At 41.6% G+C, this 26837-nt stretch overlaps 1 protein-coding gene across 1 annotated transcript in view; it reads left to right on the top strand.

The window, feature by feature from the left end:
• Positions 1–26837, top strand: part of CACHD1 (cache domain containing 1) — a 1377863-nt gene that overhangs the window by 599795 nt on the left and 751231 nt on the right. The window contains exon 3 of the mRNA XM_044085560.1: positions 20904–21052. Coding sequence (XP_043941495.1) covers positions 20904–21052 — 149 coding nt within the window. The remainder of the gene's footprint in view (positions 1–20903; positions 21053–26837) is intronic.

Raw genomic sequence — 26837 nt, forward strand, 5'->3', positions numbered from 1 at the left:
GAATAAAACAGTTGAAGTCTGTTCAGAATACATTTTGAATAAATTGCATTTATTTAAACTGTATTTGCCTTAATACTACTGCACACTCAAGTGTGCTAACTTGTACTGCACTTTCAATTGTTTTTAGTACTGTTTTAGCTGCTTTCTGAAAAAAAATTCTAAGCTTGTTTCTTGCCTTTCCTTTCAACTTTCTTGTTTTAGAAGCCTGCTTTTGCTCTTGTTTCCCACCTTTCATGTAACTAATCTAGTCCAGGTACAGATTTGCTGTATCCGGGACTGTTTGTAAGCTTCTAAGCCCTCCAAGACTTTCTGTGTTGGAAGGAAGCCTTATAGCTGATCAGTGGGAGTGGTAAGCACTAGGTAGCCTATCTACCACAAGAGGAGTGGTTTCTGGCCCAGAAATTGTAGATGTTCATCGTGTTACTCTGCTGCAGTAATCACACTTGGGTTATCCTGTCATCAGGCGGTCCCGCAGTCGGCCTGAATTCCAAAGTCTTGGTCCGGTGTCGGTTGCTGTCGCTTCTTCCCTGATGTCAGTGTGCCAGGGGTATATAAGAGGCATCCGATGCCATTTTCTTCAGTCTTTCTTGCCGCACGGTGCCCGAAGCAAAAGCAGTTCACAAGTGCCGGTCAGCCGACACCTGAGATTTTCGAATCGAATTTCAGTCCGAAGTCTTCAAAGCTAAGTACCCCGTTGGGGAACCTTTTCTTGCTTCAGTCCGATGTCAGAAAAAGTTAACAATTGCATTTATTGTGGGAAGCAAATACCTCATAAGGACTTTAATTCTTATTGTATACCTTGCCTAGGCCCAGACCACGACGTCACTGGTTGTCGGTTTTGTGCTAGGTTCAATAAGCGAACTATAAAGCAACGCTTTGATTTCGCACGACACTACTTCAGTAGGAAATTTAATTACACTATGCCATCGGAGCAACCGACTACCGGCGTGCATAAAAAACGCAAAGATAAAGACAGGCAGCCTAGATCCAAGCCAGACTCCACGGCCTTGGCTGGCTGGTCGCCGGTTCTCCAGTTTTCAGTGAGGCACCTACGCAGCCCCTGGCGACCGCAGAATTGGAACACCAGGCCGCTTTGGATTCTCAAGGAGAGAGTTCTAGGCCGACACAGCCATTTTCTTTAGGCCCTACCGACGACATTGCAGAAGGAGAAGCCGGTGCTGTGGAAACACCTTCGGTTTCAGAAGGTGTCTTCAGACCGACTACTCTCACCATAAAATCTTATGCTAAGCTTAAGACTCCTCTAAAACCAAAAAATACTGCACATCAGTCTCCAGTTCAAAGCCCCATGCCTAAGAAACAGATGCTTAAAATGGCTGAAGATTTGATTTCTTTAATCAGGGGTTCCCAACCCCGACAAAGGCCTAGACAAGAGGAGGATTATGCCTCCTCTGATCAAGTGTCTATTTCCTCAGGCTCCTCTGAGGAACAGGATTACTCCTTTCCCCCTTATGAAGATTCTGATGCTGAAGATTCCATTTCCTCAGCTTCTCCCCGTGAAGACTATTCCTTTGGGTAAACCTTACATATCATGAGGGAACATTTCCACTGGGAAGGTCAGGACTACTCTGACTCAAAGAAAAGGCTCCGAGAGTTTATTTTACTCCTCCAGCATAGACCACTTGCTATCCCTCCAGTTTTAGACATTGTGGATGATGTTTACTTAGAATCTAGTCTAAATCCAGATTCTCTGCCTCCTGCTCCAGCCAAACCAGATAGATATTATAGAGTGCCTGACTCACACAAATTCCTTTACAAAAGCCCTGTTGCTGACCCAGAGACAATCTCCCAGGGTCCCAAAGGGGCTAAGGCTTCTATGGCTAAAAATCCTGTACCCTCTGAAAGGGACCCCAGAGCACTAGGTAGGTGGGGGAAGAAGGTTTACACCTCAGCTACTCTAGCTATGAGAGCACTAAATTGTCAATTTCACATGCTTAAATACCAGCAATTCCTAATGTCTCAAATAAAACAAAAGATGACCACGCACCCTCAACAGTCTGAATTCAAGGAAATGCAGGATCTGTTGCAGGCAGCTGAAAAGGTGGGCAAACATACTTTACAATGTGGATTTGATTCCTTGGAAGCTTCCTGTAGAGCAGCTGTTACTGGGTCTGTTATACGTAGGCATGCTTGGTTAAAGGAACAAAGTCTGCCTGATCATGGTAAAGCAAAGTTACTAGATGCACCCTTACAGCAGGATGTCTTATTTGGGGTTAAAGCAGAAGAGGTTTTAAAGAAAATGGAGGATAAGGCAAAATCTATGCAGACGGTCAAAGATTTCTTACAGGTACAACCCCCAAGCTTCAGCAGAAATTGGCCAACAAAAAATTGGTCCTTTCCAGCTTCTGACAGACCACAGAGGGATAAATACAGGCGCCCAAGGGGTAGAGGACAAGCACAAATCCCTTACAAACCTCGCCAATGGGGCACTGCAACACAGAAGGGAGGAGAAGACAGGTCCCAAACTACTAGAAGGCAAACACAATGACTTAAACCTCAAAGTGCCGAGCAAAACTCTCTTGGCAGCTCCCTTGGGAGGAAAATTAGCAATTTTTTACAGACAACTGGCACATCGTCACAAAGGAGAAATGGGTCCTAGACATTATCTCACAAGGATACAGATTCCATTTCCACACCTTGCCAAGGATAAAAGGAATGCCAAACCTGCCACAAAATCAATGGGCAGAGGCGCAAAAACAAATTACAGCTTTCATGGACATGAGAGCCATTCAACTGGTACTTACACAGCAGCAAGGCCAAGGATTTTGCTCAAGGCTCTTTCTAGTCTCCAGAAAGGACAATGCTTGGAGACCCATTCTGGATCTTTCAATTCTAAACACCTTCTTGCAAGTACCCAAATTCAAGATGCTAACACTACAGCAGCTTCTTCCCATGTTGGGCAAAAAAGCTTGGCTAGTAACGTTGGACCTCAAGGAGGCATACCTGCATGTCCCTATCAGACAAAATTGCAGAAGATACCTCCGTTTCATTGCAGGTTCAGCCCATTACCAATTCTCTGCACTGCCCTTTGGCTTATCTACTGCACCCAGGGTCTTCACAAAATGCCTGGCACCAGTAATTGCATACTGCAGACAAAGAGGAATTCAAATATACGCATACCTGGACGACTGCCTCATCCAAGCAGAAAGCAAGGGCATTCTCTTACAACATCTAGCTTTTGTAAAACACCTTCTAAGTTGCCTAGGGTACACAGTAAACCAAAAGAAATCAAAACTAGTGCCCTCACAAAATATGACATTCCTGGGGGCCAGCTTGAATACAACGGCCCAGATGGCTTATCTGACACCAGACAAACAACTACAACTAACTCAATACTTCAAAACAATGGCAACAAAGACCCAACTCCCTGCAAGAAAAATTCTGCAGGCCTTGGGCTTCATGGCGTCTTGCATACTACTAATACCATTTGCAAAACTGCATATGAGGAAATTACAATGGTACCTAAAAAGCATATGGACTCAACACAGCCACAGCTTGGAAACAATGATACCTCTCATTCCCTGCCTTCAACAGGAGTTTCTATAGTGGTCACAGGCATGTCACCTCAACAAGGGTCAGCCTTTCACCTTACCCCTAGCCAGGCAAACTATGACAAGAGATGCATCGGACTATGCCTGGGGGGCACACATGGCAGGACGGTGCGTTCAGGGCTTATGGACTGCAGATCAAAGGAATCTGCACATCAATCAAAAAGAAATGCTAGCTGTACAGAATGCCCTGACAGCCTTCAAGGACCTCTTACATCCAGGACAGCTTATAATAAGGACAGACAACACCACAGTAATGTGGTACATAAACAAACAAGGGGGTACACACTCCTACCCTCTATGCAGGCAAGCAATGACCTTGAGGAACACAGCACTGGCTTACCAAGTTCAATTACAAGCTCAATTCCTGCCAGGAAAAAAGAACACATTGGCAGACGACCTAAGCAGAAACGTCATGGATCCCCACGAGTGGAAACTGGATCCACAAGTATTTGCAATGATAACTCAAAAATGGGGGCGCCCAGACATAGACCTGTTGCCAACCCCCAAAACTATCAGCTATCAAAATTTTGCACAAGGACATTTCACCATCAAGCTTGGAAAGTGGACGCATTCTCATTCAGTTGGAAAATGCTGACAGTATTTGCCTTTCCTCCATTGCCCCTTCTCACAAAGGTGCTGCTGAAAGTCAGGATGGAGAGACCCCGAATGATACTCATTGCCCCAGACTGGCCACGCCAGCACTGGTACCCACTATTAAGGAACATGGCCCAGGGCCCACCATGGATTTTACCACAAATTCCTCATCTGCTCACACAGCAAGGCAGTCAGATTCTACACAGCCAGCGCAAAACCTTAAATTTGGCTGCATGGCAAATCACCTAAGCAACCAGCCAGCTCCTCTTTCACATGCTGTTATGGATGTTATTCTGGAGGCCAGGAGGCCCAGCACCAGGAAAGCCTACTCAGACAAATGGAAAAGATTTTGCGTCTGGAACCAAGCTAAAGGCCAAAATACCCTTCAGCCGGACATACCTCAGATTCTGCAATATTTAACTGAGATGTTACACAAAGGGCTTTTTTTTTTCATCTATTAAAGTCCACACCTCAGCTATTTCAGCTCACTACAACACGGATCCTCCCTTATTTTCACATCCACTTCTAAGGCAGTATCTCAGAGGGGACAAAAACATTAGGCCTCCCAGGAGAGTGCAAACACCAACTTGGGACCTCAATTTTGTTCTGGAAAAACTTACGCTACCACCTTTTGAGCCAGCTTTCTCAGCTGACTTAAAGTTTATATCGTGGAAGACTGCCCTGCTGCTAGCAATTACTTCAGCCAGAAGAGTCTCGAGAGCTACAGGCACTAATGGCAGTAGAGCCTTTCCTCATTTTTCATCAAGACAGAGTTTCTCTACGAACTAACCCCTCCTTTATGCCAAAGGTGTGGCTCTAAATCAAACCATCCATTTACCCACCTTTTTTCCAAATCCACAGAACAAAGGAAAAAGACTCCTGCATTCCTTGGACATTCACAGGCAACTACGTTACTACTTGGATAAAACTAATGACCAGCTTTTTGTATCCTATGCTACAGCATCACAAGGAAAGGCTATCTCAAAACAGACCATTTCCAAATGGATAGGACATTGCATACGTTTTTGCTACACCCATTATGGAAAACCAGTTCCTGCTAGCATAAGGCCCCACTCTACCAGGGCAGCAGCTACATCTACAGCCTTCCTCAGGGGGGTGCCAACCAAGGATATTCTGGAAGCTGCAACTTGGAGTTCAGTACACACCTTCACCAAACACTTTCACTTACCACTTTACTCTAAGACTAGAGCTGGCTTCGCCACTGCAGTTTTGCAGGGCCTTCTAGCCTTCTCTAACCCTGTTTGACTCCACCTCCCATCCTTAGCTTTGGGTACTCCCATCCTTAGCTTTATGAATCTACCCAAGTGTGATGACTGCAGCAGGGTAACACTATGAACATAGTACAGTTTTGTACCTACCATAAATGTAGATGTTCGAGTGTATACCCTGCTGCAGTCCGGGTTGCCCTCCCTCCATCCCCTCTGATCTAACTAAAACCTTTCAATACCTTAAAATCTGATACAACCTTTGTGGTGTATTTGCTTATAGCTGGAGGAATGTTCTGTTTGTGCTAAACTTTTATTATTGGTACTATCTACTGGCCACCTTTTGGGGGGGCACCTGACATCTGGGGCAAGAAAAACTGAAGAAAATGGCGTTGGATGCCTCTAATATACCCCTGGCGCACTGACGTCAGGGAAGAAGCGACAGCAACTGACACCGGACCAAGACTTTGGAATTCAGGCCGACTGTGGGACCGCCTGACTACAGGATAACCCAAGTGTGATGACTGCAGCAGGGTATACACTCGAACATCTACATTTATGGTAGGTACAAAACTGTACTTTTGTTGGCCATTTTGACAGTTCTTTCCATCTCTTTCAAGTTTCTGGTTTAAAAGCCTGCATCTGCGCTTGTTTCCCACCTTTCCTGGTAACTAGTCTAGTCCAGATACAGATTTGCTGTATCCAGGACTGTTTGTAAGCTTCTTAGGCCTCCCAAGCCTTTCTGTGTTGGAGGGAAGCATTCTAGCTTGTCAGTGGGAGTGGTAAGGACTAGGTAGCCTATCTACCACAAGAGGTGTGGTTTCTGGTCCAGAAATTGTAGTGTATTGGCCGTTTGGGCCATTTTTCCATCTCTTTCAACATTCTGGTTTAAAAGCCATGTTTGCACTTTTACTGCCTTTCCTGTAACTAGTCTAGTCCAGATACAGATTTGCTGTATCCAGGACTTGTATGTAAGCTTCTGAGCCCCCCCCCTCAAGCCTTTCTGTGTTGGAGAGAAACCTTCTAGCTTTATCAATGAGAGTGATGAGCACTAGGTGGCATATCTACCACAATTAGAGTGGATTCTGCCCCAGAAAGTGTAGATTATTGGCAGTTAGGGCAGTTTTTCCATCTCTCTCAACTTTCTGGTTTAAAAGTCTGCATTTGCGCTTGTTTCCCGCCTTTCCTGTAATGAGTCTAATTCAGATACAGATTTGCTGTATCCAGGACTGTTTGTAAGATTCTGAGCAGTGCCAAAGACTGCTCTTTAATTTTTTCCTTAGATCTGCTAGTTCTCTCCTCTCCTACACTTTTACTAGTTTATTACTTTACCAGACTTCTTGTAGCAATTATTGTAGCACACAAAAGTTAGACATGTCTAAAGGTCAGTTCCCTGTGCTTTACTTGGGCATCATGAAGCAGTGTAGCAACTGCCTCTTGTGCACTGACAACCCACTCCTCTTACCTCCCAACACTCTGACTTGCGAGAGAGATGCACTTATATATCCAAATTGGAAGCCACATGCTCGCCAGTCAAGACCAGAATAGCTGGTCAAGAGGAGAAGTCAACAGTTGCACCACACCACATTGAACACATAGCCCTCCAGAACACACACCAGCACTGCCTTCACATAAAAACACAAACCACACACCCACTTTGCAGAGGCTCTCAATAAAAATCTACCCAAACAGCAGAAACCTCCAAGGCAGAAACGCACTCGACCACAACACAACACTAATCATGAGACATAACTTTCCTAAACAGTGTGCCACTCAACCAAAGTCCCTAAGGCAAAACAGCATGCCCAATACACTAGTCAAAGGTGACACGATAGTGAGGCACACTAATGTCCCACTCACTAGGTTGAATAAAGAGAAAGTAACAGTCAGCTGCCTCTCAGGCACCAGGATCTGCCACATTAATGCATGCAGTCAGGTCCCTCAACAACAGGTACAAATATGACTCTGTCATCATGCGTGTGGGTGTGAGTGACTTGAGATGTACCTCTGTGGACTACATGAAAAGAGACATGGAGGACCTCTTGGATTATGTAGCTCAGGAGGGTATGACCATAGCCCTGAGCAGCATCCTACAATCACCCAGAATGATACCACAGTACAAGCAGAAAATTATTGATTTCAACAATTGGCTAAGTTTCTGGTGTCATTCTAAGAGGATCCAGTATCTGTCTGCTTGGGATGACATGATTGACAGACCTCGATGTTTTGTCAGAGATGGCCTGCATCTGTCACCCCTGGGCTTCTGGATACTGGCCAAGGCTCTTGCCACCCCTATAGTGCCTTTTTTAGGCGGTGTTCCAAAGACCAAGTTACCACCGTAACAGCTACAAACAAGTGCAATATGAGGGTCATGCTGTTAAATGCTGGAAGTCTAAATCTCAAAATGCACTCACTCTAAGCACTCCTTAAAATGGAGAACATTGACATTTGTGCTGTAACAAAGACCTGGTTCAAGGCAGCAAAAAGCACCCCTGCACTAACAGGCTATAACTCATTCCACACCTTTTGGCCGCAGAACTTGGACTGAAGTTCCAAAGGCAGTAGTGTTTCCATATTCAAAAGGAATGCGCACACCTCTAGACTGGTAGCCCAACATAATGCATCTGAGGTACTTCAGGTGCAGCTAATGGTATACATTCATTTGTGTGAAGGCACATATCCGAATGGCCATATACGTGAACCGTGTAGCTGAATTCTGTTACACTGACGTCCCTAAATGTTGTAAGAATATTGAATCTCGACATTCCCGATCACTCCACCACCGAAACGAGTGCCACCATGGGTCAAAAACGGGGCGAGGTTTTGTAATTTGGCACTTCGGTTTTCAGATTTTGCGGTTCATGGAAGCAGCAATGCAGATGTTGCTGCCAAACCTTTGAAGGTAAACTGCAGCCAACATCGGGTAAGACAGCAATTCAGGTCGTAGCCTGCTATAGGTCCCCAACCATGTCCCAAGACTCACACTCCACATTCCTACGCATCCTGGAGAATATTAGGGTCCAACTTAACACTCTCATACTGGGTGACTTCAACTACCCCTCCATTAACTGGGAAAACTACTCATGTACCAATACATTTGCCCAACGTTTTCTGGAATTTATTAATTCCAATGCCCTGGACCAGCTTGTTCTTACCCCCACTAGAGGTAGCAACATCCTTGACCCGGTCATTACTAACATGGGCGACCATTGCTCTACACCAATAGTCAACTCCTTCCTGGTTAGATCCAACTGCAAACTAATCACCTTGGAAATCCACATCCCTCCCACCCCCCACCCCTCGCAAAGGTAACCACCATAAAAAACTTCTCCAAAACAAACTTTTGGCTCTTAAAAACAGACGTGGCTAACTTCACGGCACCCATTTAAATGGAGAATAGTTGCATGACTGCCGAATCATACACCAGTGCACTGTATGAACATGTACACAAATGCATGGATCTCGCCATACCCAATAGAACCAAGAGACTGTCCTCCAAAAAAAGGAAGCCAATCTGGTGGTCCCCTGCCATAAACAAACTCTACAACATAAGGAGGAAACTGATGGGGAATAAGGTAAAGTCCCAAGACTGGAAAAACTCTATTATCAGCCTCAACAAAAAGTTGAGATCGCTCATCAAATCCTCTTAAGCTAGCTATGAAAACAGAATTGCAGCAGATAGTAAAGACAACCACAAGTCCTTCTATAGTTATGTAAAGAATCTCCACTGCAATACCCAGATTTGCTGTGAGCTACTGCACAATGGTACCTCCTATACCGAGCCAACAGATATTGCCACTGTATTGGCCAACAGATTCAGTCCCAACTTTACCCCTCTCTGCCCCCTCCAAAGGACCAATCACAATGTCAGCAGTTTGCCAGGCACCCGGTATTACTGCTGCACAGGTTCAAACAGCACTGTCCAAGGCCAAGAATACAACTTCTATGGAACCTGACAATATCCCTAGCTGTGTTCTACATGAACTACAGAGTGAACTGGCACCTCACCTGTGTGCCCTGTTCAATCACAGCCTCACCTCAGGCTTTGTCCCTACCAAATGGCACACTGCTACAGTCATCCCTCTCTACAAAGGAGGAGTGACTGCAGACCTTGGGAACTATTGCCCCATTAGCCTGATGAGTCTGATGTGCAAAGCTGTGGAGCGCATAATCATGGACCTAATAAACATGGATATAGGGAATCTCCAAAATCTGGATCCTACTCAGTTTGGTTTTGTGAAGGATAGATCATGCCTGCTCAACTTGGTTGACTTCTTTGAGTCAGTCACCAGAGCTGTGGATGAAGGCAAGATGGTTCATACAGCATACCTTGATCTGGCCAAGGCCTTTGATACCATTCCCCACTCAAGAATCATAGAAAAACTCACTGAGCTAGGCATCAACCCCTATATCACTAGGTGGGTTGCAAACTGGCTCACAGATAGAACCCACAGTGTGAAAGTAGCTGACTCCAGTTCAGACAGCAAACCAGTCACGAGTGGAATCCCACAGGGTTCGGTCCTGGGTCCTCTCCCGTTTGGTATCTACTTCTCTGAAGTCCAGGCCAACACAAAGGGACTCTGGCTGACAAAGTTCACAGACAATTGCAAGTTGGGAGCTATTATTACTTCCCCAAGTGATGTTGACATCCTACAGAAAGGCCTCACTGACACCGACGACTGGTGTCAGAAACATGGCCTTAAGCTCAATACCAAAAAATGTGTTGTCATTCCCCTTGGGAAAACCCGGTTCCCTTGAATTATCACATCGGTGGTAGAACACTGAACACAGAAGGTGTTATAAGAGATCTGGGAACACAGGTTGACAGCAACCTCTCTTTTGACCACCACATTGCCACTGTGGTCAGAAAGTCCTTCTATGTGGCACATCTCATTACTAAGGGTTTTGCATCCAGGAAGAAAGAGGTCATTGTCTCCCTCTACTCTTCCCTCGTTAGGCTAATCATTGTGTACAATGCCCCATTTGGCATGTACCTCACTAGACACCTGCAACAACTGGAGAGGCCACAAAAGTACCTCACAAAGAGGATCTTAGGCCTTAAGCACTTGTCCTACATGGACAGACTCAAAAACTTCCAACTATTCTCTGTCTCATATCGCCTACTTAGAGGTGATCCCTGCTTGACTTACAGAGCCATGTCTGACCCAGCTCTGTTAGAAATGCTACATCTAAAGAAATCCCAGTCTCTCTGCACCACAAGCTCCAGAGACCTCAACCTCATTACTACAATCAACAGAACATGCTGGAGGGACAAGCTCATAACCCAGAGACTACCCATGCTATGGAATAGACTTCCCATACATATCGAGCAGAGCACCTCACTGGCCCTCTTCAAGAGAAATCTTGATGAGTGGTTGGGAAGTAGAAAATTCACCCTGGGGACCACTCCAGTGGCTCTACTCAACAGGGGCACTGGGAAATAAGGTCGGGTGACATGATGCCAGGGTAATCCTATGGGCTAGTCTTGTAAAGGCTCCAGGGCCATTAGCCTAGTACACACTTATGTTTTTGCAGTCCTTGGACAGTATTAGTTATCAAAGTCCCATTGCAAACATCAAACACTGCAGGGTTTTAGCATAAGCTTATTGCATGCCGAGTGGTCCATGTGTTTTATATTAAGAGCAAGCATTTATGCTAACTTTGTGTGTGACATTACTCTATTGTGTATCTCTTTGGTCATTTCTACCATCGATTAATCTGCTATTAAATGTTCAGAAATGAGGCTTCAAATATATTTTTTCTGGCCATGTTTGTTTTCCTCTCAATGCATGCACCATAAATAGTTGATATATTGCCTTTTTGCAGTGCTCTATGTATGTTGCAGTCTGTATGTACTGTATTTTGCTTACATTTTTCTTGTATGCTTGTCCACTTACCTGTGCAAACCTACTCAAAGTAAAATAGCACACCTACCAAGCTAGACTCAACCCAGATGAAGAAATCGTGTAATGAAGAACTGTCTTAAACATCCATCATCCACTGTGGAGGTCAAGCTCATGTGGCAAAACAGTGATAGGATGTTTGCCCTGCTTTCGCTTCTTCACCACTTTAATTAGTCAAGTAATCATTGTCAGCAGTGCAGTCTTAGAGAGAAGAAATGGGCTTCACTTTGCAGAGAATCTGCAACCCAGTAGACAGGAGAGGTGGAAATGAAATCTGGTTGAACTCGTGGTTCCTGTTCCCACCAGTCTCTCTCTCTCTCTCTTACACACACACACACACGCACACACACACACACACACACACACACAAAACCTATTGGGGATTCCATGCTGTTATTCACCCATTCTGATTAACTGAATTATTTTATATTGACTAATGCTGCCTTTTGTAGCATAAGGAAGAGTACAATCTGTGATGAATAGGTGAAGAATGCATGTAGAGCCATGACCATTAACACTTTCAGTGCATCACTTCGTGTCAGTGTGCTTCTATCTACTTCATATGGTGCAAAATAACCAACAATAACCAACATTGCAAAGACAAAATCACCAGCAGTAGCTCTCTTAGTGTGGAGGGATAAAGCACCGAGTACAGCTGTAGTGACCTGAGTTCAGTAAATGGGGTGTGTGCCCAATGGAACTGGCAGGTGTGGATGGGAGGGTGAAGAAGGACCGTCCACATGCTGCCACAGTCCCTCGGAGGAGGGGCAGTGATGCTGTTGTGAGACCACAGGTCAGATGATAGATTCACAAAGCTACTGCCTGATAGTAATGCTTCTGTGCAGATGTGCAGAATATGGCAGTCATATGGGGTAAGAAATTGTACACCTCTCTGGTGACGTGGGTCATGTCCCCTCACCCATAGGCAGGTTTAGGACATTGCCAGCAAACACATAATGCACCCTCAGGATTGCCTGAATAATGACACGCTAAGGACAGCTCTAGCTCTGATTCTGGTTGAAATTTTCAGGTAAGGTAGCAAATGGACTGCGTGAAGTTGGCGAGTCAGTATAGTTGGCAGGAATGAGGACAAAAATTACATAAAATTCTAAATCACAAAACATTGTTCATACAGCTGCTGTTGCACAAGGTAATGGAAACATGTATACTAATATGTCTTTATAAGGGATAAAAGTGGTCCCTTAACGCACTGAAGCAAGCCTTATAGCACATATAATATCACTGTAATGATAGCCATTATTTTGAAGTGAATTGCACAATGTTTTTTGATTTCCGTGTGCATTAAATTTCAAAAGATTTCCAGAACTTTAAAAAGGTGTTTTAGTTAGTTTCAGTCTGTTATCATTGAAAGTTTTGGCATAATCTCTGAAATGTCCATTAGCTTTTTATCTTTCATAACAGTATTATTTCTTCTTGGTGAGTTGTCCATTGCAAGCTGACTAACAGCTCTTCACTCATAGTGGAGAGAGGTCTGTGTTGCTCAAGTGCTAGGTCATGGTTGAAAATGGGACAGTGTTGGATAGCGCAACTACCTGCTCAGTATAATAGTGTGCTTACCCAGTTGAACTGAGCCCAGTTGAAGAAATAGTGCAATGAAGAATTGTGTTAAACATCCATCTTCCACTGTGGAAGTTAAACTCGTGTGGCAAAACAGTGATTGGATGGCTGCCATGCTTGTCCTGCTTGTGCACTATAATTGGTCATGTAATCATTGTCAGCAGTACAGTCTTAGAGAGAAGAAATGGGCTTCACTATGCAGAGAACCAGCATCCCAGTAGATGTTGCTCTCAGATTGCTGTTTAAAACAAAATGAAGTCTAGTAGGCTGTGTTGGATATAGTGCTGATGCTGGAGGTGCAAATGTACTTTTTACTGAAACTTCAGGGACATGACTTAATGATCTGTGTTCTGAGATACCATGTAAGTACTAGAAATATGGCCTGGTGTACTTGTACTGTATGCCTTATGACTCATTACAGCCGAGTGACGTCTCCAGGTGTTTCTGCAGTTACCTCCTACTGCGCCTCTAGGCGTCAAATATTGCCTGTTCATATTTGCATTAATAATTCCAAAACCATGTTACATACAAGGTATCAGAAAATTTTATCTCTCTCTCCTCTCTCTCTCTCTCTCTCTCTCTCCTCTCTCTCTCTCTCTCTCTCTCTCCTCCTCTCTCTCTCTTCTCTCTCTCTCTCTCTCTCATATATCTCTCTCTCTCTCTCTCTCTCCTCCTCTCTCTCTCCTCTCTCTCCCTCTCTCATCCTCTCTCATCCTCTCTCTCATCCTCTCTCTCCCTGTCTCTCTCATCCTCTCTCTCCCTGTCTCTCTCATCCTCTCTCTCCCTGTCTCTCTCATCCTCTCTCTCCCTGTCTCTCTCATCCTCTCTCTCTCTTTCCTCTCTCTCTCTCTCTCTCCTCTCCTCTTTTCCTCCAGCTCTCTCTCTCTCTCTCTCTCTCTCTCTCTCTTTCCTCTCTCTCTCTCTCTCTCTCTCTCTCTCTCTCTCTGTCACTCTCTGCCTCTTTTTCCTCTTTCTCTCTCTCTCTCTCTCTCTCTTGCAGCATCTCTCTCTCTCTCTCTTTCCTCTCTCTCTTATATCTCTCTCTCTCTCTCTCTCTATATACTATCTGGTGTGTGGTGGTGGTGGTGGTCTCTCTCTCTCTCTCTCTCTCTCTCTCTTTCCTCTCTCTCTCTGTCTTTCCCTCTCTCTCTCTCTCTCTTCTTCTCTCTGTCTCTCACTCTCTCTCTCTCTCTCTCTCTTTCCTCTCTCTCTCCTCCTCCTGCCTCTCTCTCTTTCCTCTCTCTCCTTTTCTCTCTCTTTCCCTCTCTATTTCCCTCTCTCTCTCTCTTTCTATATATATATATATACTCTTCTTTCTCTCTCCTTCCTCCTCCTCTTTATATATATATATATATATATATACTCTCTCTCTCTCTTTCTCTCTCTCTCTCTCTCTCTCTCTCTCTTTCCTCTCTCTCTCTCTTTCTATATATCTCTCTCTCTCTCTCTCTCCCTGGCTGCATCTCTCTCTCTCTCTCTCTCCCTCTCTCTCTTATATCTCCTTTCTCTCTCTCTCTCTCTCTATCTTTCTCTCTCTCTCTCTCTCTCATATATATGTCTCTCTCTCTCTCTCTCTATATGTCCTCTCTCTCTCCTCTCTCTCTTTCTCTCTCTCTCTCTCTCTGTCTCTCCTCTCTCTTCTCTCCTCTCTGTGTCTCTCTCCTCTCTCTCTCTTGTATGTGTGTATCCTCTCTCATGTCTCTCTCTGCATATGTGTGCTCATATATATGTATATATGTGTGTGTGTGTGTGTGTATATGTATATGTGTGTGTGTGTGTATGTGTGTGTGTGTATATGTGTGTGTGTGTGTGTGTGTGTGTGTGTATGTGTGTGTATATATGTATGTGTGTATGGGTTCATGGGTTTGTCTGGGCTATCTGCCCTAAGGCGTTTATAAAGCCTATTAAATTTTATGGCTTCATGCACCCCTATATGAAAAAATACTGTGCCCATTGGTTTGTTGTGCCTCTGTCCAGCAGTGACACAGAGATGATTCAGGGGTAAACCTCACGATCTCCCATCCACAGGTCTAGATTTCTCTTGAACAGGAGTCAGCGAGGTGCTCTGCCTCACATGGACCGGGATTTTATTCCACAGCATAGGAGTCTCTGAGTGATAAATCTATCCCTCCAGCCGCGTCCTATTTATATCCGTGCTAAGGTTTAAGTCGCTTGCTCTAGTGGTTTTGGTGGATTTGGATTTTTGAGGTGGAGCATGTCCATTAATTCCGGGTTGGACATGGCCTTGTATGTCAGGCACATGTCACCTCTGAGCAGGCGGTATCGCGACTGAATAGAGCTGGAGTTTCTTCAATCTGGCAGCATATGACAGATTTTGGTCCCCTTTATCCTTTTGGTGAGGAACTTTTGGGGTCTCTCCAATTGCTGCAGATGTCCGGGTGAGATACATCCGAATGGGGCATTGTGCTTTCGATCATTGGTCTGATAAGTGAAGAGTACAGGGAACAATGACCTCACTAGATCTGGATGTGAATCCCTTCATGATCAGGTGGGCAATGTAGAAGGTCTTTCTAACCACTTTAGCAGTGAGTGTCAAAGAAAGGCCACTGTCAACCTGGGTCCCCAGGTCCCCTGATAACCTCTTCTGTGCTTAGTGGATTGCCACCTATATGGTAGCTTAGGGTTACCTTGTTTTTCGAAGAATGCTGACTATACATTTTTGGCGTTTAACTTCAGGCCATGGCTCTGGCACCAGCTATCTGTTTCGTGAGTCCCTTCTGAAGGATATCCGTGTCGATGCACTTTCCACTATGGGCCCAGTTTGCGAGTCGTCTGCAAACTTTGTCAGCCAAAGTCCTCCCATGTTGGCCTGTACTTCTGAAGTAGATGCCAAACAATAGAGACCCAGGACCCGAGCCTGTGGGACACCACTTGTGACCGGCTTGGAGTCTGACACAGGCGCCAGCAACTCTAACCCTGTGGGTTCTGTCCTTAAGCCAGTTTGCAACCCATCTTGTGACATATGGGTTTACATTTAAACTGGTAAGTTTTCTACAATGCCGAGTGGGGTATTGTGTGGCTTTTGCAAAGGTCAAGGTAGGCTGTATGGACTGCCTTTCCCTCATCAATGGCCTTGGTGACTTCGTTGAAGAAGTCCAGACCAGAGTTCAAAGGCATGATCTTCCCTTGACAAAGCCAAAGCTGGGTCGGGTCAATGTCTGCAAGTCCCTATATCTTTGTTTATGAGCTCCATTATGATCCTCTCCATGCTTTTGCAGACTAGACTTGTTAAGCTTATGGGGGCGGTGACCTACCGAGGGGTCCGTAGAGGCACCCGCTTTGTGGAGTGGGACCACAGTTGCTATGCATGCTCGCTTGAGCGCATTATCCTGTGGTAAGGCTGAGATTAAACAGCTGCCTTATATTGCGGGGTTTAATTCCTCCATTTAGCTTCATTAGCACACAGCCGGGGACACCATCGGTCCATTGATGCTGTGTTTTAGCTTTAGAGAGAGCAGCTTTCACCTGCTTGCATTTGAGATGTCTGGGAGGCTACACTCGACTGGGATAGTTATCTCTCCTTTAGGGGGAGAGGGTGAAGTTGCACTGAACCTGTCTGCCAGTATGTTAGCAATGTCTGTGGGTTCCAGTGATTTTGTATCATTTTGGACTAATTACAGAGCATATCTGGGGAGTTTCCACCCAGGTTCTAACATAACTGAAAAAGGCCTTATGATTGTCCTTTGAATCCATGGCAATTTTCTCTCCTCAAGAAATTGGCCTTAGTTGATTTTATGATGCTCGTATTTTTTTTACTAATATGTAATAATGATCAGGGGTGACTTCCCTTTTATAGATTTTATTACTATCATGTAATAAGCTTTCTCCTCTTATTGTAAAAAGTTTGTTAACTTCATTATACACCATCCACCATCCATATTCCTTCACCATTTCCACTCCCCATCTTTCTGTCTTTCCCCTATTTCCTTGTCCATTCCATTCCATTATCCATCCCACTTTTCCTCTTCTCTTCCTTCCTTCTTCCTTCATTTCCATTTCCATTCCTATTCCATCTCCATTCATTCATCTATATATTCATATTCCCCCTTCACTATACCTCCTTCATTCCTCACATTCCCTACTAAATGTCCTCCTGTCTCGTGTCCATTCCTTTCCTTCCTGTCTCTCCTTTCTGTCCCTTTTCATTTCATTCCTCCATCTTCCTCCACCTTCCTTCATTTGTCCTTATTTCCTTCATTATTTTCCTTTCCTCCATGCTTTCATCCATGCTATCCATATCCCTCCATTTCCTTCTCTTCCTGTTTCCTTCCTTTCCATTATTTAATCTGTCTCTATATTATACCTCCTTATTCCTACTCCATCCACTACTTTCCTCTCTCTTTCCTGTCCATCTGTCCATTCCATTTCTTTCTTTATATCCTCTTCATGTGTCCCTCTCTCCTTGTCATTTCTTTCTATGACCCTGTGTGTGTGTGTATCTATTTCTCATCCCTTTCATATTTTTCCTTCTTTTTTTTATATTTTTGTGTCTGTGTGTCTACTATTCCATGTTCCATGCTCTCTGTATATTTATATGTGTGTGCATGTCTGCGTTTTCCTGTATGTCTCTCTCTCTCTCTGTATACTCTCTTTCCTGTATCTTTTCCTGTATATATATATGTGTACTCTCTTTTCTTTCTGTGTATATATGTGTATATGTGTCTCTCTCTGTCTCTCTGTGTATATCTCTGTGTATATATATGTCTCTCTCTTTCTCTCTCTCTGCCTCTCACCTGTGTGTGTCTCTGCCTGTGTCTGTCTCTCTCTGTGTCTCTGTGTGCCTGTCTGTCTCTGTATGTGCCTCTGTGTGCTGTCTCTGTCTCTGTGTCTGTCTCTCTCTGCCTGTATGTGTCTCTTTTCCTGTCTCTCTCTGTCTGCCTGTCTCTGTGTGTCTCTGTCTGCTGTGTCTCTCTGTGTGCCTCTCTGCCTGCTGTGTGCCTGTGTGTCTCTGCTGTGTGTCTGCCTGTGTGTCTCTGTGTGTGTGTCTGTCTTGTCTGTGTGTGTGTCTCTGTGTATGTATGTATATGTGTATGTGTGTGTATGTGTGTGTATGTATATGTGTGTGTATGTGTGTGTGTGTATATGTATATATGTATGTGTTATGTTGTGTGTGTATGCATGTGTGTGTGTGTATGTGTATGTATGTGTGTGTGTATATGTGATGGATATATGTGTATTGTATGTATGTATGTATGTATATGTGTATGTATATATATATATATGTGTATGTATGTGTGTATATATATATATATATATGTGTGTGTATATGTATGTATATATATATGTATATGTATGGGTCTAGGTTACAAGCGATAGACAGATGGGGAAGACAGACAGTGGAATCACCCGGTGGTCGTGGGATGAAAACACCCATTGTGGAGAACACACGAGGAAGGATGTGTGAGTATCTTTTTGGTGAGTGACAGGACATTAGGGTCTTGAGTAAGGTAGGAATTGATAGATGTTGTTGGTCTGTAGGGGTAGGGGTGGAGTTAAGTGGCAGGTTAGGGTTAAGGAGTGCGAGGAGTTAGGTAAGGAATTGCAGTAGTGAATGTTTTGGGTTAGGGGGTTAAATTGAGTTAGGAGTTAGAATGTGGAGTTAGGTGAAATTCTACAGTAGTGAATTATTTTGGGTTAGAAATGAGTTAAGTGAGTTAGAGGTTAGAAATGAGGTTAGGTTAATTAATGTGATAGTAGCCGGACCTTAGGGTTAGGGAGTTTCAGTTAGGGTTGTGGATAGTTGTGTATGTAAAAGGTTTAATGTTATTTATTCCATCCATATTATATATATTTCATCCATTATTTATTCCATTATATGTCTATATGTTATATTCCACTGGCTTCTCCATGTCTGCATTATATTATCATTCCATCTTATTCCTGCCTATATATGTCTTTCCTGCCTCTTTCTCTCTCTCCTCTCTTTCTCTCTCTCTCTTTCTCTCATATACTCTCTCTCTCTCTCTCTCTTTCCTCTTTCACTCCTCTTTCTCTGCATATATATTTTCTCACTCTTTCTCTCTCTCTCTCTCACCATATATGCTCTCTCTCTCTTTCTGTATGCTCTTATACTATATGTATATATATATATATGCTGTCTCTCTCTCTCTCTCTATATGCTACTCTCTCTCTCTATATATATGTGTGTGTGTGTATATATATATATATATATATATATATATATGTGTATATATATATATATATATATATATATATATATATATATATATATATATATATATGTATATATATGTATGTATGTATATATATATATATATATATATATATATATATATATATATATATGTGTATATATATATATATATATATATATATATATATATATATATATATATGTGTGTGTATATAAAAGTTAGTGTGACAGCAGGTGTTTTGTGGATTTTCTGTCATGTTCTCCAGATACTAAAATTCAATGTTTCAGTATTTCGAGATTATAAAGTGTATCTGTATATATGTATGTGTGTATATATATATATATTTATGTATATATATATATATATATATATATATATATATATGTAAATATGTGCACATATATATGTGTGTGTATATATATATATATATATATATATATATATATATATGAGCGAGAGATGTATATATATATATATATATATATATTCATATATATATATATATATATATTCATATATATAAAGATATATATATATATATATAAAATGTGTGTGTATGTATATATGTGTATGTACATATATGTAATGTATACACACACGTGTACAAACACACAAGGACCATAATAGTGCACATGAGTTGAATGTGATGAAGCAGTGAGACAATATACCAACAAACAATGCTAACTTCACAAAATGTACAAATAATTCCAAACAGTTATTAAAAATGTTCCAGTGGGTTTCAGGTAAACAAACCTTCTTTGGTGTACTGATAGTCTAGTGTTGCTGCTCCTTCAGGTAACACAAAACCTCCATACTTCAGTGGTCATCACAGTGCACCCAGAAATTTTTTTTTTTAGTTTTAGTGAAAGACACAGCCCTGCCCTCACCTCAGCATTCAGGTATTAGCAAACTGAAGGAAAGCATATACTGTTTTTATACTGTATTGTTTAATATAATTTATTAGGGAATTTTCTATACATACCAAGCTAGGGAGTGGACAGTGAAGTGATCAGGGTGTCTATAAGTTCTTCATCTGCAGTTGTGCATTTGTTGACTGTAAATTTATTTCTTTTGCATAGGTTAATATTAAATGCTATGAAAATTAGCAAGATCTCAGAGTTTCAAGGCTACGTCTCAGATGATTGAGTTGTACAGTATATAACATTACTGAGTGTTATGTGACATACTAAAGTCTAGGATATTTGCATTTGTTTTTCTCTGGCATGTAGCTTAAACAAACCTAGCTGTAAGAACAGATTAGAAGACCGCTCCCCTTTTATCAGAAGGAAACAGTTTTCAAACCCTAGGTGCTGCTGTAATGAAATCCTTTTGCACAGCATCTTTATGGGTTATATGTACATACCCCACCGGATGTTTTAAGGTTTCTGGCAGGTGAATAAGTCATGAGTCAGTGTATGCATTAACTTTTGTTTGCTTATGAGTTCATACCTCATAATGCACAGGAAAATGCCAGGCCAGGGATAAGAGATAAAAAGGATGCAGTGATGTTTAGACTAATCAGAACAAATGTTCTTTCATTGTGACCTCTTTGCATATAGAAAATGAGTGATTTTATTTTTCATTTTTTGTGTGTAAAATTATACTAAAAAATGTTTAATTTTCTTTTCTTTTAAGTCTAGAATGTAGAATTTGCATTTTAATTATGTATGCCGTGGTCTAGAACAGATTACATAGTGTGGCATATTACATAAAACTAAATTTGTACTTTTGTACGCCAGACTTGTAGTATGTAGCTATAAGTTGGGGAATATGTGACTCAATGTATTGTGCTAAGGTTTCTTTATAATGTTTATGCAGTTGCATTAGGTGTTTGACTTGTCTGTGTTCTTATTTCAGCTAGCAAAGAAGATTAGAGAAAAGTTTAATCGGTACTTGGATGTCGTGACAAGAAACAAACAGGTAGTGGAGGCATCGTATACTGCCCATCTGACATCACCACTGACTGCAATTCAAGACTGCTGCACCATTCCACCATCCATGATGGAGTAAGTATTATAGCAGTAAACGTACATATAGTTTACTGTTAGGGGATGGCATAAGAATAAGATTTGGGGGGCGGTGCACATCTGTCAACAGGATGCAGATAAAGACTACTTTGTACACTCTTGGTCTGATGATTGACCAGTGGATATGTTGTAAGGCTCTTCAGACACATCTAGGGCTTTAAACCATTTGCTTTTTTTAGGTGCCTTTATTTACTTTAATAGTTAAAAGCAAGCTGTGTGTCTTTTGTGGGAAGTAATTTTAAAAATGTGTAGATTCCTGTTGAGTTGTAATATAGCTAGATAAAACCAAGTAGTCAAATGGTGAAATCATGGAATAATTACCCAGTATTAGACTGGGCTGGTGATATTTAAACAAAATAAAAATGTTAAAAATGAGAGAGAAAGAGAAACAGGACTGAACTGGTAGCATTTAAATAAGAAATTTTAGGTGCAGGAACCACAGCAAGTTAAAATCTGTCTATGATGGCAGCAAAAACTTGTTTGAAACTGAAGTTCATTGAATGGCAAGCAAAACATTGATTCAGCAGGAGGTACTACAAAAACTTGGCACTGTGTTTTCAGTTGGTACTCCAGTTTTGATTTGCTTCTGATGGTAAATTAAATGTTCCTATTGCTTTGGAGTTGAATGTTAACTGATAGGCCTGGTAAGTGCAGAATGTTGGGATACAAAGGAAATTTTTTTTGAGATAGTATTTGATATGATTCACCATTTTGTCTTACAACTTTACTTGCCATACTGTAGTCACAGCTATAGCTTTCAACTGCTTAAAATCAGGGAGAAATACAGAAGTAGTCAAGAACGCTTATTAACTTGAGAGGCTGTTAGATTAAAGGATTGCAAATCAACATGCATTTTCTGAAGTTAAAGTCTGTAACTCTGATTATGCTCATTATTTGTGAAGTGTTATCCACCACTGTTTCTTTCAAAATTGCCATTTTAAGGATGGTCCAGGCACAGAGATAAATTTTAAGCCAAACTCAGGGACGTCCCTGAGAGGAGTGGACATAGTGCACTGAAAACTTTACAAGAATGCTTTCACTGGTCTATAAAAAGGTAAATATTAACCACTGCATAAAAAAGGATACTTCTTCAAATAAGTTCATGAATTCTTAAGTGTAATTGACTGAAACCAACTGTTTAAAAGTGATATTTCTTAACACTGGCTATGGAAGAGTAAATAAACCCTGTAAATTTATTTTTTAATCTGAAATACTTTGAAGCAGTTCTGATGTGGGACTTTGGCTTGTACTATGAGCATTGAACAGTGCTTAATCCTGATGCCAGTGGAAGTGGTCTAATTAGTGCTTGCATGGTAAATAAGCAGGACATGTGCATTCGGATCTTCAGTTTAGTACCTCATTGTCAGAATTGTACTATGTTCCATGTTTATGGTCATCTGCCTGTGATGGATATTTTTGTCTCATGGGGACTTCATGCAAACTGAAAAGAAAGGTCCCAGTCAGACAGTGTTAAGGGTCAAGATCTTATCCGTATTGCCGGCTAAAAAAGAAAAAATAGTTTTACGTCTGTTTTTTTTTCATCTTACATGTCTCATTTTATGAAATATGTTACTATTTGTGACAAAGAAGGGAACATACATAAATAGTTGGGAACATATCAGTTGAGGCATGTAATAATGGCATGCAGGTTTGCATGTGTATTCATTTTATACACGCACAATTGTGTGCAGCAAGCAGTGTTGGATTCTGGTAACTTCATCCAGATGCCTACACTTCTGAGATTGACATCCCTACTAAAAAGACACAAAAGATGAAACTTAAGTCACCAGTCCTTGACTGCCTACAAATATTTGGGTTCCAGGTGCCATGTGGGTCCTTACCTTTCTCCCAGCCCCAGGCTATCCCAAAATAATGGACCACTTTGTTTCAAGGGTTCCTGAAAGCCTTACAAAGCCCTGCAGTCACATACAGACCCTTATGTGCCTGGAGTCCCCTCTGGCAAAATGAAGAGCAGTCTACTGAAAAGGTTGAGATTGCCTCTTCTGACAGTGAGGGGGAAGATTTAGATTTTTCTTCACAGATATCTTTTCCTTTAGGATATGATACAGACATAAAACACTATTTTCAACTTTTACCACAGAGAACCCTCATTTGGACAGACTCTTGTTAAAATGATATGCCACTTCAAATGAGCAGCAAAGGAGGCATCAGAGGCATAAAAAAGATACTTTGATTTACTAAACTGAAATATTCCTAAACCTACAGCTGCTCATCTTGTTTCAAGAGCACTTGGCCTTTGTTACAGCCTTTAAAGAACCAGGCACTCAACTGCCTGCTACTAAGAGACTATATTAGTTTAATAAGGTTCAAGAGTCCAGTTAATCTGGATGTAGTGTGGATGGATCCACAGAAGGGCACAGATTAGATCCTGCATTTACTTACCACCTTAATGCCCAAAATGTGACTCTTATAAGTAGTACAAAGGACTGACTTCAATTTTTTGCCAAAAATAGTCTTACTTTTGTAGACCTTGAGTTGTTTATGCTGTTTCATATAAGGTGCTTCAGATGCAAAGTATGTTTTTTATGCAACTATTAGTGAAAATTTAGGAAATATTTTTGTCCTAAAGTCTTTTGCAATTTTTCATGTTTTTTTTTTTGCGAAACACGGCTTCCAAATTAATACTGTCATGCTTAAAGAGGGACAGGTGCTAATCCTATAATCCTGCCCACAAAACTCTTCCCAAATGACAAGGAAGAGAGGGTGCTTGTCCAGTTTGTGAAGGAAGTTTATACAACTGCCACTCTGGCCTTCAGGGTCATTAGTTTCGGGAAATGAGACAGAATACCAAATGATCTGATAGACCGTTTTGAGAGACAAGCTAAGACAGGCATCTGATTTCCTGAGTGCAAAATTAAAGGTTCTCACCTAGACCACTGCCAAGGAATGTCAAAGTGCAGGTTCCCATTTCCCCTGTTGACAAAGAGCTGCTCTCTGGAAACCTTACAGGTGATGTTTTTCGAAAACATGGGAAAAGTTGTAAAATTATGCAATGTGTAAGCAGTTCTCCATTCCCCTTTGTCTCCTAATTATCAAAATTACCCATCTAAGCCAGACGTTTACCACTGTAGACAGGGCAAAAGAAATCCAATAAAGGAAAAGAAAAGGGCCCTTACAAGAAAAGTTGACAGGAAGCCTATAAAGGAAAGCCTGTGGGACCTCATGTGTCTTCAACCACCAGGACACAACAGTGACTACCTGGGTATTCTGCTTTACCTTGTACACTGCACCAAATCTCCCCACTGCAGCCCCATCCTCTTCCAGTCCTCATCCATACCAAGATTGCAGGAAGGATCACAGAGGACCTCCAAAAGTGGAAGGGCACTATGCAAGGCAGGTGGGTCCTACAGATCATATTCCAGGATTGCAGATTGCAGTTTAGAAGAACAAAATTTTTACAGATCCCTCGTTACAAAGGAACAAATCCACCTATTCCCCCCTTTGTAAAGGAGCTGTTTGCATGCATTATAGGTAATAGAAATGGTATCCAGCTAAATTCCTTCAACTCTTAATTATTGTTACCAACTTCTCCACTGCCTCTTAAAAATATGTCTGACCTGTATACAACATTAATGAGGCTAAAACATTTTCACTTCTTGTAGTTTACTATCCATATCCATAAGCAAGAGCTTCCAGTTTCTCAGTTTTTGTATTATCTTTTGTTTAGCCTCTTCCCACATATCCATAGCTGCCTTAATGGAAGTTTTTTTCATCCATTCTCCCAAATAAGTCATCTTTCCATGCCTCTATATAAGTATGGGTATTACAGAATAAATTAATATGTGAATACACAATCAAGGTTATAGCCTTTGCTTTTGCCTTCATTAATTTTATATCCTGAAAAGACTTGAAAGTGTCTCAAAATGTTCCACAGCACTGAAATATCCTTTTTTGTATCTAATCAAGTACAAAATAGCATCTTCAAATAGTCAAGTTTTCTTGGTTACCATATCATGTATCTGCTTGAATTTCTGAGTCCCTTATTTTTTTTTCTTTTATGCTAGTGGCTCTAAATGTAATGCAAATAAAAGGGGAAAGAGGATACCTACCCCTGGCTAGTTCCTCTGTTAAAACACAACTTATCGGAGAGGAACTCTTCCACTTATATCTCCTTCTTATTAATTGTATTATTGTATCAGCGAATACAAATGCTCCCATTACACTTCTCATAAAATCCCAACTTACTCTGTTAAGTGACTTCCCTGTATCAAGACCCAACAACAAATGATATTTTCTTACATTCTTTTACTTCTTCTCCACTTGTATCTTTTACTATTAGTAAGTTGAAGCTCCTCCTCTGTCCTTGGCATAATTAAGACTTCCATAAATATTTTCATTTGTTTTTTCTTGTTTTCCGAATTCCTGTGCTTTATACAAATTTTCATAAAACTTCAGAAATATCTTTAATACCTCTATAAGATCTCTGGCTATTTTCTTGTCATAGGGTCCCTGAGTACAGCGATAACCCTTTATACTTTTTGTTGCCTATGTCATTACTGTGCTAAAAGTTTTTGTGCTCTGATATCAAAAAAACAGTTGCTTAACAGCAATTTTTCTAAACTTTTGCATATTATCCAAATAATCCCTTATTTTCCATTTAGCATTCTGCATTTGCTTCTCGTTTTGTTCTGTGATCCACTTCATCTACAATATTTTAACCTTTATCAACCCCTCTAAGGAATTCCTGTTACCTCTTGACCATATCTCTCTCTGTTTCTTTGTACCCTATTCTTAAACAAAGTTATCATTAATCCTCCATGACTGTCCCTTTTGAAGAAATTTCTGTCTTCCCTAATAACTCTTGAGTAATTTCCACTATACATTCCTCGAATTCCTCTCTTTTTAACAGGTAAATGGGAAATTAGCAGTGTTTTGTTTTTATTTCATTACCTTGCACTTTTATGTTAGTTTTTATTGGTGTATGATCTGAAGTAGTTATTAGATGTGTGTTGAAGCTTTCAGTTCAGGGACTGGTAATTCCTTAAGATTGAAAGATGGAGCTCACATTTTCACTTCACATCATCATCTTTGGCTTGGTTACTGCACCCAGAGTTTTTACAGAGTACATGGCTCCAGTAATTGCATTTTGCAGGACAAAGGCCATCCACATTTATGCTTACCTGGATGACTGTCTCATACAGGCCCCTTCCCTCTCAGAGAGTTCTAGAGTTTGCAGTGACTTGTTTCAAGAGTCTAGGGCTCTCTCTCAGTTTACAAAAATCCCAGCTACTTCCAGCAAAGCAAGCGACTTTTCTGCGGTTAGTCATTGAGTCTTACAAGCAGAGAGCATTCCTACTCCCAGGTAAGATTTTGTTCTCCTCTTATTACTTTTTCAAGGTGGCAAACTTCAACAACATTTCAGCTAAGTGGTTACTCGTACTGTTAAGATACTTGGCCTCATGCATGTTGGTGGTACCTTTGGCCAGGCTTTACATGTGAAAATGTTAGTAGTATCTCAAGAGTAGGTAATGCCAAAACTTGGCCTCTCTCATAACACATTCCCAATCCTTCCATAAGGAAGGAGATTGCTTGGTAGATAAAACAGATCTTGTTGAATTAGAAAGTGCCATTCATGCTAGAACCAAGATGTTAGATTCTGACCATTCTCCATGTCGCTTAGCCAGGCAGATTTTCTTCGTGCTTCACTGTTGCACTCATCACACTAGGGATTATCTGCCTGCAGGTAGCCCTCAGTCAGCCTGAATACCAGAGTCTTAGTATTTCTGCGTCGGTTGCTGTCACT

Source organism: Protopterus annectens, chromosome 10.part0, assembly GCF_019279795.1.
Source record: "Protopterus annectens isolate FY-2018-M chromosome 10.part0, PAN1.0, whole genome shotgun sequence".
Lineage (NCBI taxonomy): Eukaryota > Metazoa > Chordata > Ceratodontiformes > Protopteridae > Protopterus > Protopterus annectens.